The sequence below is a fragment of the Cherax quadricarinatus genome, chromosome 18 (assembly GCF_038502225.1).
Source record: "Cherax quadricarinatus isolate ZL_2023a chromosome 18, ASM3850222v1, whole genome shotgun sequence".
NCBI lineage: Eukaryota > Metazoa > Arthropoda > Malacostraca > Decapoda > Parastacidae > Cherax > Cherax quadricarinatus.
In genome coordinates this window covers 12308338-12323325 of record NC_091309.1, presented here as the reverse complement: position 1 = coordinate 12323325, position 14988 = coordinate 12308338, and the positions used below count along the sequence as shown (strand labels likewise).

The 14988-nt window shown below is 39.8% G+C and overlaps 1 protein-coding gene across 7 annotated transcripts in view; it reads right to left on the bottom strand.

Moving 5' to 3' along the window:
• Window positions 1–2567: 2567 nt before the first annotated feature.
• Window positions 2568–14988, bottom strand: part of LOC128689389 (uncharacterized) — a 16371-nt gene continuing 3950 nt past the window's right edge. For 6 of the 7 annotated variants that reach the window (XM_070086196.1, XM_070086199.1, XM_070086200.1 and 3 more), the window contains 4 exons: window positions 13634–14317; window positions 11385–11525; window positions 10536–10715; window positions 2568–10382 (listed from right to left, as the gene is read on the bottom strand). In XM_070086196.1, coding sequence (XP_069942297.1) covers window positions 9807–10382; window positions 10536–10715; window positions 11385–11525; window positions 13634–14317 — 1581 coding nt within the window. In that variant the 3' untranslated portion in view covers window positions 2568–9806. The remainder of the gene's footprint in view (window positions 10383–10535; window positions 10716–11384; window positions 11526–13633; window positions 14318–14988) is intronic. The other variant, XM_070086202.1, reaches the window with a different exon arrangement.

The following is a 14988-nucleotide window of genomic DNA, read 5'->3' as shown; positions in this document are numbered from 1 at the left end:
AGATGGATTTGGACGCCTCTTGTATATTCCAGGTATTGCTTAGCTAAGTATGTATCCCCGAAATGGTACCTTATAGTGGTTGCCTCACTTTTCTTCTTCCTCTTAGCTATTATTATTATTATTATAATCAAAAAAGAAGCGCTAAGCCACAAGGGCTATACAGCGCTCTTAGCTATTATTATAGTCAAAACAAAGCACTAAACCCACCAGAGCCATACAGCTCTTGTTCTTAGGCGTTTCTCTATTATAAACTGAGCAATAAACCCATAAGCGTCATTCAGCACTTATTATTATTATTAAATATTCGCCGGTATTCTCCCGGCCCGGGCGTTTTCCAAGTGGTGGCCCGGCCTTGGCTCCCTCTTTAGGGAGTGTCTGAGACCTAAGTCTCCCATGGGAGGAGGCACAAATACCTCCTCATCTTTGGGACCAACTGTCCCCAGGCCTAGCCACAAGCTAGGCCTCTCTGGTCTGTCATCCCCGCCCCAAGGAGGCTAATGGGAATGACAGTCTTATGAGCTAAAGGCTCGGGCTCAGGCACCTACCCTACCCTAGAAGGGTTAGGCACGGTATCGATCGTTCCATTCAGCACTGTTTTATAACTTGAGATTATTATTACAATCAAAACTAAGAAGTAAACCTACAAGGGTTATACATCACTGTTATAACTCGAGAATGCTTTATCTGATCAGCTTCAAACTTTCAAGAGTGCATCCTACTAAAATAAGGTTTGGTTTGTTCTTTGACTGTGCAGGTGTCAATTTGCCAACTTTAAATTAAAATTGTATGATAATTTTTCCTGTAAAATTATTTATTTTAAGGAAAGCACTGAAGCCATATGGGTCAAATAGCATTATCACAATCATGCACTAAACCCATATGGGTTAAATAGCATTATCACAATCATGGTGGAAGTGCTAAATCCGTAGGGTCACGCAACGTCTGAGGATTATTGCATTCATGGGAAGAACTAAATCTGTAGGAGCCATACATTGCCTTGGAGAATGGGAGGCAATCAGGTTCGATCTAAGGAAAAGATCAGGTTAAATTCTGGAATCAGAAGGCCCTCACCATTGCCAAGAATCCTTCCTTGGGGGGTAGGGGTCATATAGCACCTGGGGAATGGGAGACATTCGGGTTTAATCCAAGGAAGGGGAGGATAAGTCCGTTATTATAATTATTGTATTCATGGGAAAGTGCTAAACCCATAGGGGTCATACAGTGTCTGGAAGTATGGGAGGCAAAGCAGATCTGAACCAAGGAAAGGGACAACAGGTCCAGTTCCTTGAACCAATAGCCCCTCACAGGAAGGGTGGGGGGAGAAATCCAGTTCCTTGGATAAAGAGCCCCTCACTAAAAGGGTGGGGGAGAAACCCAGTTCCTTGAATCAAGAGCTTCTTACTGGCATCAAGCCATCAATCTCCCTTGAGGGTCTAAAATAACTTAGGAATGATTGTTCTAAATGACTTTAGTCTTTAATTCCTGAAGTATCTTAATAAAAATGATAACTGAAAATCAGGCAGGTTCCTAATATATTTAATAAACTTGTAATTATATTACATGCAAGATTTCAGGTACATCTTGCTGCTTCTACTTACACTTAGGTCACATTACACATGCATGTATAAGCATATATATACACACCCCTCTGGGTTTTCTTCTATTTTCTTACTAGTTCTTATTCTTGTTTATTTTTTCTTATCTCCATGGAGAAGTGGAACAGAATTCTTCCTCCATAAGCCATGCGTGTTGTAAGAGGCAACTAAAATGCCAGGGGCATGGGGCTAGTAACCCCTTCTCCTGCATAAATTACTAAATTTAAGAAGAGAAACAATTTTTTTTTTTTTTTGGGTGGGGGGGGGGGGGAGGAACCCTGCCTCAGTGGGATATGGCCGGTTTGTTGAAAGAAGTAATTGTATTGTGTGCAACAACTCAAGCCCCTCAGGGAAGGCTCCTTGATGTTGGTGAGGGGCTCTTGATCTAGGGAACTGGATCTGGTCCAGTTCCCTGAATTGAGTCTGAGTACCTTCCATCACCCCCCCCCCACAGGTGCTGTATAATACTTATGGATTCAATGCTCCCCCATGATTATAATAATAATAATAATAGCAACTGAAGCATGTATCTTCTGATCACTTTCAAACTTTTAGCAGTGGTGTGATTTTCTAAAATTAAGCTTTATACTGATTTGCTAGTAACCCCTTCTCCTGTATACATCCAAATTTAAAAAGTGAAACTTTCATTTTTCTTTTTAGGTCACCCTGCCTCAGTGGGATATGGCCAGTTTGTTGAAGAAAAAAAAACTTCAACAACATATGCAGAATTAGCTAACCAAAGAACTGCTTTCAGGAACCTGAACAACTATACATTTAAAACATTATATTCAATGTATGTTAGGTCCATACAAGAATATGAGGCACCAGCATAAATATTGCATCTGATCAAGCAAATAAACTAGAGAAAATCCACAGGTCTGCAACCAGGATGGTTCCAGAACAGAGGAAGATGAATTATGAGGAGACTCTTACAAAACTCAAACTGGCAACACTGTTTGAGGATTACATATTATATTAATAAGGAAGTGCTAAACCCACAGGAGTTATATAGCACCTGCAGAATGAGAGGCAATCCTTTGTGATTCAAGGGTAGCTCCAGTTCCTTGGATCAAGAGTCCTTCAACAGCATCCAGCACTGTACCTCCCATGAAGAGGCTAAGTAATTAAGGATTGTCAGATGCTGTTCTGTTAGCCTAATAAACCACTTTACACTCATGGTTGTTATGATTAAGGTTATTTTTATTGCAAGGTCTATTAAGATTTTTGTTAGAATTTGTCCTTAAAAACCTATAATTATTATTACAAAAAAAATACAACAGAAATTGACCACAGTGAACATTTTGGATAACAATAAAAGTACATCAAACTGCATTTCTCAAAACCTACACAGCATTGTACATGGCAACTTGCCCATAGTTGTAATAATTTTAAATATAATATAGGCTTCACAAAATATATACTAATATTTTTATTAAATATACAGGTACTATAATACTGTATTCATATTTGGTAAATGGTCCCAAGCTGTGAAGTGACTGGAGACACGGATGATGGTAATGGTGATAACAGGAATGATAGTGATTAAAATCACAATTCTGCAAGTGGAGCAGGAGCAAGAATGATGGTGATGGGCATGAAAGCATCAGGGGGGTCATTGTGATAATTACTAGGGTAGCAATGACACTGTAAAACAGGAGTCTCGTAGAAATGAATAATCCGATATGTATGGATGAGACCCCAGCCTTCAACAGATTATGGCATCTAGTCTTTATGGCTTGCAGTGACTAGGTAATGCGAGACATAGGTTAACAAGGTCTAGCTCTGCTGCTCTACCTAAAATTAGGCGAGGCAGTACTGGATGTAAAAGATGTCAGAATTGTTCAATCCAGACATGTCCCTTGTGTGCTTCAGTACCAAGGGAATCAATTTATTCACCCATTTAGAGAGGTAGGAAAGAGAAGTGTACGTATGCACATGTACTTGCCTATAGTATGTGGTTGCAGGAGTTGGGTCTCAGCTTCTGGCCCTGCCACAAGCTGAGAGCTGTATGCATATGTGTGTATGTAACCCTCGCTACTTTGAGAACTGCTGGGAAGGTGGAGGATTCGATGGATTTGTTAGAGAGTGTTGCAATAATTGGTGACAGTACTTGTGAAACTTTTTCATACATAAAAAGTGTTATGTATGTATATGCATGTATGGACATAAGTAAAAAAAGATAAACCAAGTGGGTCATTCAGTCCTGGGGAAGGTAATGAGAAATCAATGAGGCCATGGCTTTGGCCAAGGTAAGATTAAGAGCGGAGATTAAACAGGCACTCATAGGAGACTCTTGAACCTTATCGTCAAACCAACTGGGTGATTTCCTATTGAGATTCATGTGGGTCTGAAATGCGTCAGAGTAACCGATGTCAGATTAGAAAATTTTATAAACAGAAAGTACATCCTCTAGAGAGTGTGATTATGTGAATTTATTTCCATACTTTTTTTATAGGGTATAAAAAATGAAAATGAATACAGTGGAACCTCGGTTTTCGTACGCCCCAGTTTTCGTAGGATTCAGTTTTCGACGACTTTTTTCATTGAAATTTTGTTCCAGTTTTTGTACATTTGCTCAGTTTTTGTAGAGTTGAAAATGGTCCATACCAAATGCGTCCGCATGACTCGGCCACTCAAGCGTCCACACAAAGCATCCCATGCATTCGTCACTCAGTCTGCCTTTGTTTCTCGTTGAGTGAGCATCACCCTGCACATTTATCTGAAACATTTCGCAATAATCCATTATTTTTTGTACCTGTTTATTGAGTGCAATTGCTAAATAAACCACCATGGGGCCAAAGAAAGTTCCAAGTGCCAGCCCTTTGATAAAGAAGGCAAGAAACATGATAGAATTCAAGAAAGAACTCGTAGCAAAGTACAAAAGTGGTGTATGCGTGGCCGATCTCGCCAGTGTACAGGAAGTCCGCATCAATGATCAGTTCCATCCTGGAGAAGAAAACAGAAATCAAGGAAGCTGATGTTGCATAAAGGGTAAATGTGCTAACAAAACAGAGATCACAAACAATCGAAGATGTTGAGAAGTTGTTGGTGTGGATCAATGAAAAACAGTTAGCAGGAGATAGCATTTTGGAGGCAATAATCTGCAAAAAGGCAAGGCAGCTGCATGCAGATCTCGCAAAGAAAATGCCTGGAATGAGTGCTGCTGTTAGTGAACTTAAGGCCAGCAGAGGCTGGTTCGACAAATTCAAGAAGCACACTGGCATACACAGTGTGGTAAGGCATGGCGAGGTTGCAAATTCAGACAAACGTTGGGCCGAAGAATTCGTTGATGAATTCAAGGAGTACATAGAGGCTGAAGGATTCATCCCCCAACAAATCTTCAATTGTGACGAAGTGGGCCTCTTTTGGAAGAAAATGCCAAAGAGGACCTACATCACGCAGAAGGAAAAGGCATTGCTAGGACACAAGCCTATGAAGGATGGGCTAACTCTTTTGTTCTGCGGTAATCCTAGTGGGGATTTCAAAGTGAAGCTTTTACTGGTGTATCACTCTGAAAATCCCCGGGTGTTCAAGAAAAAAATGTCATCAAGAACAAATTGTGTGTGATGTGGAAGGCTAATAATAAGGCATGGGTCACGAGGCAAATTTTCACTGAGTGGGTCAATGAAGTGTTTGGCCTGAGTGTGAATAAATACCTCCTGGAAAATCAATTACCACTCAAGTGCCTCCTGGTAATGGACAATGCTCCTGCTCATCCTTCAGACTTGGAAGACCAATTGTTAGAGTCTAGTTACATCAGAGTGAAGTTCTTGCCCCCTAATACCACTCCTCTCATCCAGCCCATGGACCAGCAGTGTCATGGGGGTTCGGTGAAGGATTTGGATATAATAAACAACCATGTTGGATGACTTGTAGTGTATATTATAGTGTTCTGCAGCTCGTATGGCAACCTATAGAAGCACTGTAAGCAGAATTTATTGCACACTGAACATCAGGTATAACTACATCTTAGGTTGCACTATTGGGATTGATGGTGGCTCTCAATACATCAAGTAGTTTCTTATTAGTTCTTTTTGCTAAACCATTACTGGCAGGATGGTGAGGAACAATGGTCAATTTAGAGATCTCGTACAAAGTACACAACTTTTCAGGAATCTCATCACAGAATTCACCTCCATTATCTGTTACTCGGGACTTAGGAGTTGTATGTCTGCAGATTATATGTTCTTCGAGTGCTTTAGCTACTGTCTCGGCAGTCTTATCTGCAATAGGAACTACCTCACAATATCTGGCGAAATGATCTACCATAACACACAGATGTTTGTTGCCCTGGAGGGAACACTGGAAAAAAGTCTTACTCATGGTTCGCTAGTAGTTGGATACACCTGGATTGGATTAGGATCATTAATGTTACCATCATACTGCATGCAGACACTACATTTCTTAACATACTCAGAAATGACAGTTGCCATAAGAGGCCAAAAGCATATCAATCTGGCTTGTTTTACAGAATGATCCATACCAGGGTGTGCAATACCTGGCACATCGTGAACTAGATGTAAGGATACATTCACTAGTGACTGTGGAATTACTAACTGGTATACCTTTTTGCTAGTAGTACCCAGCTCGGCTGTACGATACAGTAATTCTTGGTTCATGACAGCCACTGATGGGTACTGGTGGCTTCACATTGAGAATAAGATCTTCCTGTAGCAGGAATCGAATCACACCAGACCACATGGGATCTGTTCTTTGAGCATTCTTTATATCCTTGGCACTAAATGCTATTACTGCTATTACTGTGCTAACATGTCGCGATAAAGCATCGGCGACTACATTTAACTTGCCGGGTAAGTGTTCAAAAGTAGAGTTGAACTCTTGGATAGTAAAGGACCATCTGGCTAACCTCCTAGTAGGATGTTTATTCTGGAATAAAGGAATCAGTGAAGCACGGTCTGTCAAGACATGAACAGGGTACTGATATATAATGTCTCGGAAGTGCTTTAGAGACCATACTATTGCTAAGGCTTCTTGGTCAGTTACTGTGTAATTACGTTCAGCCTTTGAAAGGACTCGGATAGCAAATGCAACTGTGGTGTACTTGCTATCGGTATTCTGAGCTAGGAGGGCACCTATGCCAATTGAACTAGCATCAGTTATTAGATAGAAAGGCTTAGAAAAATCTGGGAATTTAAAAATTGGGGCAGATGTTAGCTTTTCTGTGAGAGTTTGGAATGCTCCTTCTTGACGGAAGGTCCAAACGAAAGTAGCATCTTTCTTAAGCAACTCAGTTAGAGGAGCTGCTATAAAAGAAAAATTAGCAATGAAGGATCTATAAAAACCTGCTAAGCCCACACAGGATCTTATGGAAAATTTAATACTGCAGTTACTTTACTCTGGTCAGTCATAACTCCTCTAGGAGTCACTACGTGACCAAGAAACTTGATTTCTGATCTTAAAAACTGACATTTAGACAGTTTGATCTTTAAACTGGCCTCTTCAAGCTTACCAAGTACAACATCAAGTCTTTTCAGGTGTGTTTTCACACAAAGGCTGCAGGATGCTGGCTTGGGTGTAGAGGTGGATGGAGTCTGGGTGACTCATGCAACCACACAATGACTCGGCTGGCTTGAGACAAATATTCTTCATACATCAGCTTAAATATCCAATCTTTTCCTGCACTGCTACCACCATTTGTCGTGAGGGTTTGATGGAGGATTTGGATATAATAGACAACCACATTGGATGATTGGTAGCGTATATTAAAGTGTTCTGCAGGAGAACCCAGAGCCTGACCTTGAAGTCTGCTATCACCTTCAACTCCAGTCTCTGACTGACTACTGCCCGGAGCAAGGTAGTTCAAAAGGAGAGGGGACTCATGACATCATAGCCAGGGAGGCAATGACTCACAGTAACGATTTTAACTGAATATACTACAGCACACAGCACTACTGACAGCAGGTCATTTCAAACTTCAAAAAACTCCCCACCAAAGCACTGTTTCAAACGTGCTTTGAAGTGAACTCGGACACTGAACTGACCCTAAGAGAGTTCTGGAGGAATCACTTCAATATCCTCAATTGCATAAGCCTTATAGATAAGGCTTGGCAGGGAGTGACTTCCTGGACGATGAACTCTGCTTGGAAAAAACTGTGGCCAGAATATGTCCTCGATATGGATTTTGAAGGGTTTGAGGCTGACCCTGACGACCCTACGCCTATTATGGAATCTATTTTGTCCATGGGGTTGGATGTGAGTGGCCAGGATGTGGAAGAGTTGGTGGACAACCACAGGGAAGAGCTAACCACTGAAGAGCTGCAAAACCTTCAACTGGAAGAGCAACAGAGTGCAGCTGAGGAAATTGCTTCAGAGGAGGGGGAGGAAGAGAGAAGGGAGAATGTGCCATCTTCAGTGATTAAGGACATATTTGCAAAGTGGAGTAAGTTGCAAAGTTTTGTGGATAAATATCACCCTAACAAAGCTGTTGTAAGCTGTGTCTGCAGCATGTTCAATGACAATGCCTTGTCCCATTTTAGGCAAATCTTAAAGAGACACTAGAAACGGACCTCTCTGGACAGATTTTTTGTGCGACAGGGGTACAGTGACTCTCAAGCTGGTCCTAGTGCCAGTAAAAGACAAAGAAGGTAGGTAACCCTGGATAGGGCCTTTGATACCTGAAGTCCTCATGGAAGGGGATTCCCCTTCCAAACAATAACCTCTCCCCCTCCCTCTCCCCTCCTTGCCGTCTTCTATATGCCAACAAGAGTCTTCAATAAAGGTAAAAGTGATGTTAAATGTTCATTTATCCATTTCATTAGTCATTTATATTTATTTCTCATTGTTTTCTGTATGTAAAACTATAGTTATTATCCATAAAATGTATTTTTTTGTTAATATTTTTGGGTGTCTGGAGCGGATTAGTTGGATTTACATTATTTCTTATGGGAAATATTGCTTCAGCTTTCGTATGGTTCGGTTTTCATCAGACTTTTTAGAAGGGATTAATTACGAAAACCGAGGTTCCACTGTATTTGACAATTGAGGAGAATTTTTTCTTCTTTGTTGGTTAATCAATTCTTTGTTGTGTTTACCTGGACACTGCTACATTCAGAGACCTTCTTCCCCACCAGGGTTTATTTTATCCATTAGGCCAAGGTAATTTAAGTTACCGTAACCTACCCAAAGTGAGAATGATATTGTGACATCACAGCTATTGAATAAAAACAAAGCTTATCCCTAGAGGTGTACTTTAAGATAATAATAATACATATATAATCAAACTAAGCACTAAACCTGAAAGGATCATGCAGCACTGTGGGGTGGGTTGTGTTAAAGAAGAAATATGCAGAAATTAAAGACTAGTGTGGGGTATGAATGTGCAAGTGGTAGGGGTAGTGGAGAGGGCTAATGGAGTTAGTGCACTAGGTTAGTTTCTGTTAAAAAGTCAAAGAGGAAGTCTGCATCAAAGGTGGGACTTTCAACAAGGAAGTCAGGTACAGTAAGTGTGTTAGGGTGATATTGGAAGTACATGTATACTTCTAGAATAGTCTTCTTCCATTATATCTGGGTACACTGTACTCATCTAAGCAGTAGGTTGGTAGACAGCAAGCACCCAGGGAGGTACTACTGTCCTGCCAAGTGTGTGAAATGGAAGCCTGTTATTGTTTTACATAATGGTAGGATTGCTGGTGTCTATTTTTCTCTGTCTCATAAACATGCAAGATTTCAGGTACGTCTTGCTACTTCTACTTACATTTAGGTCACACTACACATGCATGTACAAGCATAGATATATACACACACACCCCTCTGGGTTTTCTTCTATTTTCTTACTAGTTCTTGTTTATTTCCTCTTATCTTCATGGGGAAGAGGAACAGAATTCTTCCTCCATAAACCATGCGTGTCATAAGAGGTGACTAAAATGCCGGGAGCAAGGGGTTAGTAACCCCTTCTCCTGTATACATTACTAAAGTTAAAAAGAGAAACTTGTTTTTCTTTTTTGGGCTACCCTGCTCAGTAGGATACGGCCAGTTTGTTGAAATAAGACACTGTATCCAGTGAGGGCAAATGTTAAAATGTAATCATTATAAATAAAATTTACTGATAGTGATGAGGAAAAAATAAAGTAATCATTGCAGTGACTGTTAAGCTTATCACAATTCTATTTCAAGACCCACACCCATGAATACTTCTCTAGGGTTAAATAAGTCAATGTAGAAAGTAAGCACTTACTTTGATGGTACAGTGAGCTAGATTGGCAGTACAACACCACAATCCACTACTCTCACTTTTGTAACATCTCGGCAGTTGACCGCTGCCCTCAGCACATCCAGACCAGTCTCCACCTCACCAAAAACATATGACCACTTAACATTATCTGTTTCATCCCTCGTGCTAATGCTGAACCTATACCTCTTGGGACTCAGCTTATCATTCCACTCTGAAACAAGCTCTTTACTGCCTGTGTTATTGTCCAGGGAATGCTTTTCAGTCACTGGTCCCCACCATCGTGACCACACAGCCCCTGCATGGCCTGACTCCTGGTACTTACTCGGCAGTTCAGGCTGCAGCGAGACATTTCCCTTTAGCTCATTATAAATCCCACCTTCAACCCACTCCCCAGGCTGGCCTTTGGCTCCCACTTTTATAAAGCTTGTGTGTTGGTATGTTAGGCCCTGCTGGCCTGTACATAATAACACAAACTGTCTGGCCAGCCCAGTATTGGGGCTCAGTCGAATGTGGATCCGCCCTCTCGACTGTGACCACCACAGGTCAAGAAATGCTAGGGTGGAGGAGGGGTCCAGCATGCCCACAACATCATTGTACTGTATAAAAAAATAAAACATGTTAAATTTTAATATTTTAACTACAGTGATCAGATTAATGAATTAACAGTTCATCATATACGTACATATATAGAAACTCAGGAAATCAGTAAATTTCATAATTTCATAAAGACTTATGCATAATGAAGTAACCTGAAGTGTGTAGGCATATCTGGGTGGATACTGTCTTGAGAGTGCATGGAGATACAGCTTTCCATTTTGGAAAATTATCTTTGCAGAGTATGTGACATAGTTTCTTTTCTGGATGGCATATACTTGGCCATTCTCCACCAGCTTCTTGACTGACTTGCACATCTTGCGAAGATGTTCGACCTGTGAACAGTGTCAGTCACATTATCATATATTGTATGGACGGTGTTAGCCCCCTATCACCTATGGATCATGTCAGACACTATCACCTGTGGACAGTCAGTCCCATTAACATATAAGGACAGTGTTAGCCCCATTATCACATACAGACAGTGTCAGCTCCATTATTACATGTGGACAATATCAGTTTCATTATTACCTGCACACATAGTATCAGCTGCATTATCATGCAAATACTGTCAGCTCTATTATCATTAGTCTGGGACACTGTCAGCTCTATTATAAGATGTAGACAGTGTCAGCCACATTGCCACATAAAAGGTGTTGGTCCTGTTATCACCCGTAAGCAGTGACACAATTTAACAGTTGGGCAGTGTTAGCTCCCCTTATTACAGTTAAGGAATGCCAATCCAATTACAATGTGTTATGTTTTATATTTGTATTTCATGAAGCACTAAACCTATATGAGTCATTGCAAGGATCGTGGATGAAGCTCAATCCTCTGTCTGCTAATCAGGGCCCAGTTTCTGCACCCACCACACTATCAATGAACTTATCACTGCGACAATATAAATACCAGCCTTAAAACTAATGGGAATATATGCCGATAAGCATTTCCTTTTGACTCGTATTACAGGCAGAAAGTCCAACTCAAAAGAACCATAAACTTACTTGTAACTGCCTCTGAGAAATTGCAACTGTAATTTCCACAACTTTATCCATGATACTAGAGGCAGAGGCTTCCATATAAACAGGGGCAACTGTAGTGACTTGCTCAACAGTGATCAGGGCCTTCTCAATTGTCTCTCGCACCTGTCATTTCCAACATAAACATTAATGATGCAGACCAAGTCTTTAAAATGACAGAGAGATCAGTAACTACAATTATATCATCTCCAATATCTCCTTGATGGCCTCCTGCACCTGTCATTATTAACACAAAACTTAATAGTGGAGGCAGAGTTTAACCCGTAAACGGTCCAAGCAGATCTACGTTCACATGTGTAGTGCTACAAAAGTAGATCTACGTTTTTTTTACATATTTCCAAATATATAAAAAAAAAAAGTAGATCTACTTTTTTTACATACTTTCAAATGTTGAAAAAACGTATACGTATATACGTTTGGACCGTTTACGGGTTAATAGGTAGATGAGAGCAATTGTGGCACCTGGCTCTAGAGTCATCTCCAAGGTCAACCTCAATGTCTTCTGCAGCCATCATTATCATCACAAACATCAATAGCTAAATCTATCAAATGAATAAGGAATACACAACAAAAGTTTTCATAAAAAAGGTATTAGGAATTTTATCAAGGCTAAATTTTCAGTACTCGCAATATAACTTAGTGAAATGTTTATATAATCATGAGAATAAATACAAATGTTCTTGCAATCACAAAATGAAACTAATGCAATTTAATTAAAGAATAATGAAACCTATTTTGTACATTGAGACTACACTAAATTCTGTGAGTAGTAATTTATTTTAAAGTACATATACACCTACCATCCGACTTACGACCTGCTCGACTTACGACCACTCGACTTACGACCGTGTTTTTTATGCCAAATTTCTGGGAAATAAACAACTATTTGTGTTGTACACAGTGTTTATCCTGAAACTTACAGTATAAAATACAGTACTAATGACATAAAAAGTAAAGTAAAACATGAAATACCAAAATAAAACAATAAAATAAAGTCATTACAAAAATGTTTTGTTGATATTCAGTAGTAAAGTTCGACTTACGACCATTTCGACTTACAACCGGTTTCTCGGAACCGAACTCGGTCGTAAGTCGGATGGTAGATGTATATAAAATGTCGATATTGTAATGTTTTCCTAAAAATACCGTACCTTGGTACTGAGGAATTACTTGGCACAAAGTTAAGGAATAGGCATTCATTAAGGAAGTTAGCAAGTCCCTCCCAATGGCTCTACAGAAAATACTTGATATCACTGAAACTTTGACATTCAACCTACGAGTTACTACCGTCCACCTCGACCCAATAGGGCCACAGTCACCCTCAGCACTCACTTCATGATTAGGGAGAGGAAAAAATTTATACTGAACCTTTTTTAGTTACGTGTACTCTTCTTTCTTACTGCTTAAACTTCGCTTGAGTACAGGTGTTGCACAGGGCCACATCAACCACAATGTTAGGTAAGAAAAACTATTATTTTTGAAGAATTCGGAAATAAAAAAAAATATGGTTGTTGTAGAGGTGTCGTGAAAACAACTCTATTTTCCCTATATGTTCTTCACACTATAAGTCACAATAATAAAGAGGGAATGTGGGGTGAACAAGGGGATAATTCAGAGGTGAGGAGGGATTGTTGAGGTCAGGAGAGGGGGTACAAGAGGCTTTGAATTTTAGGGGCTTGAGCATCCAGGCCTGTGTGTGAATGTCATAGATGTAAGTGGAGACAAGTGGAGTTTAATGGATATGCTACTGGAGTGGGAGCAGGGTAGTTTTTAAGAAGGTATTCAGGGAAAACCAGTTAGCAGGCCTTGAGTCCTAGAGGTGGGAGGGGCAGTGTCTGTACTTTGAAGGATGGGTGGGGATGTTGCAGTTGGGGAAGTAATCCAGCATAGGTACTTTCGGAAAGAATTTGATTGAGTGAATGTTGGTGAATGTGTTTTCTTCTTTGGGTCACCCTGCCTTGGTGGGAGATTGGTGGTGTTAAAAAATAAATAAATAAATAAATAAATAAAATAAAATAAAATAAATAAATAAATAAAATAAATAAATTTCCTCTTATCTCCATAAAGAAGTGGAAAAGAATTCTTCATCTGTAAGCTATGAATGTCATAAGAGGTAACTAAAATGCCAGGAGCAAGAGGCTAGTAACCCCTTCTCCTGTATAAATTACTAAATTTAAAAAGAAAAACTTTGTTTGAAATATCTAATGGCATACCTTAATTGAGGTGTGAACAGCATTGGCATCTGGGAAGAGTTCATGACACTTTTTGAGCCAATCTTCTAATGTTGTATTCCACTGGTCAGCTTTATCTATAGTCATGACCACTTCAGTGGCAGTGTTAGCTGCATCTAGGCACCCTAACATGGCTTGCAGCTGCTGTTTTCCTTTCTCTCCTTCTGCTGCCATGTCCATGACAATAGCATCTTCCTTTTCAAGGAGTTCTATGGCTGCCTTGTTCTGCTCCACCAAAGAATCGAGTCTATCCTGGAATTGGTGGTGTCGACTCTTCCATTCCCTAAGCTGTCCTTGATACATTCCCAGCTGGGACAATACTTCTTCACACCCGGTAATGAGACTGCTGATACTGCTCTTTTGGTCTTTCATAACGGACTGCAATTTCTTGCTAATACCTCTTGGAAGATCTTGACATGCCTTAGTGAGCTGTACATCTTGGAGCTTCCTTATCAAGGCCTCCACACAATAGCTGATGGGGAACTTAGTAGCAGAAGTAGCATTATGCTCGGCACGACAACTGGGGCAAGTGATCAGGGACTTCTTTATAGCACTGTTAATACACTGCGAGCAGAATGTGTGGCCACATGGAAGATTGCGTGGCCGTCGCAGAGCATCATTGTAAGTGTCAAAGCAGACTGTACATTCCTCTGGTTTGTAAGTATCCTGAAAAGAAGATTGTTGCACTAGATTATAAATAAAAACAATGTTATACTTTACAGTGAATGATTATTGTGTTCATACATGAATTTTTAATGCCTATAGGCAGTAAAGCAGAAGTGATATTAATGATATGCAAGTACTGTATTGTACTTTCCCCTCATACTCTAGTGTGGACATGTCAGTAGCTATTAAGTTTCTAAAATGCCCTTCAAAGATAAAAATGTGTACCCATGAAGCTTTAATTTATTGTATTTTTTATGAAATGTTAATGTATACAGAACTATACATATATATTCAATTACACCCAAACCTGATACAATAAATACATATGTGTGCTACATACTAGAAACATAATTTGCAATAAGATATAGAAACACAGCTACTGTGTATATTAGAGCTGATTTCTTCTATTTTATTTATTACAATATACAGGACACTACTGTATAAACTTTTAAAAATATACTAAAAATGTTATAAATGGTGCAATTGTGACATTAAAACATTTTCAAAGATGGTTGACAAACCCACTACCATTATAGTATGCTCCTCTCTTAGTGACGAATTTGTTGACCGACGTGGTCTTAGGAACAGAACTCCATTGTTAAGTGGGGAAAGTCTGTATTATTATTATAATCAAAACTAAGTGCTAAGCCCATAAGGGTTATACAGCACTG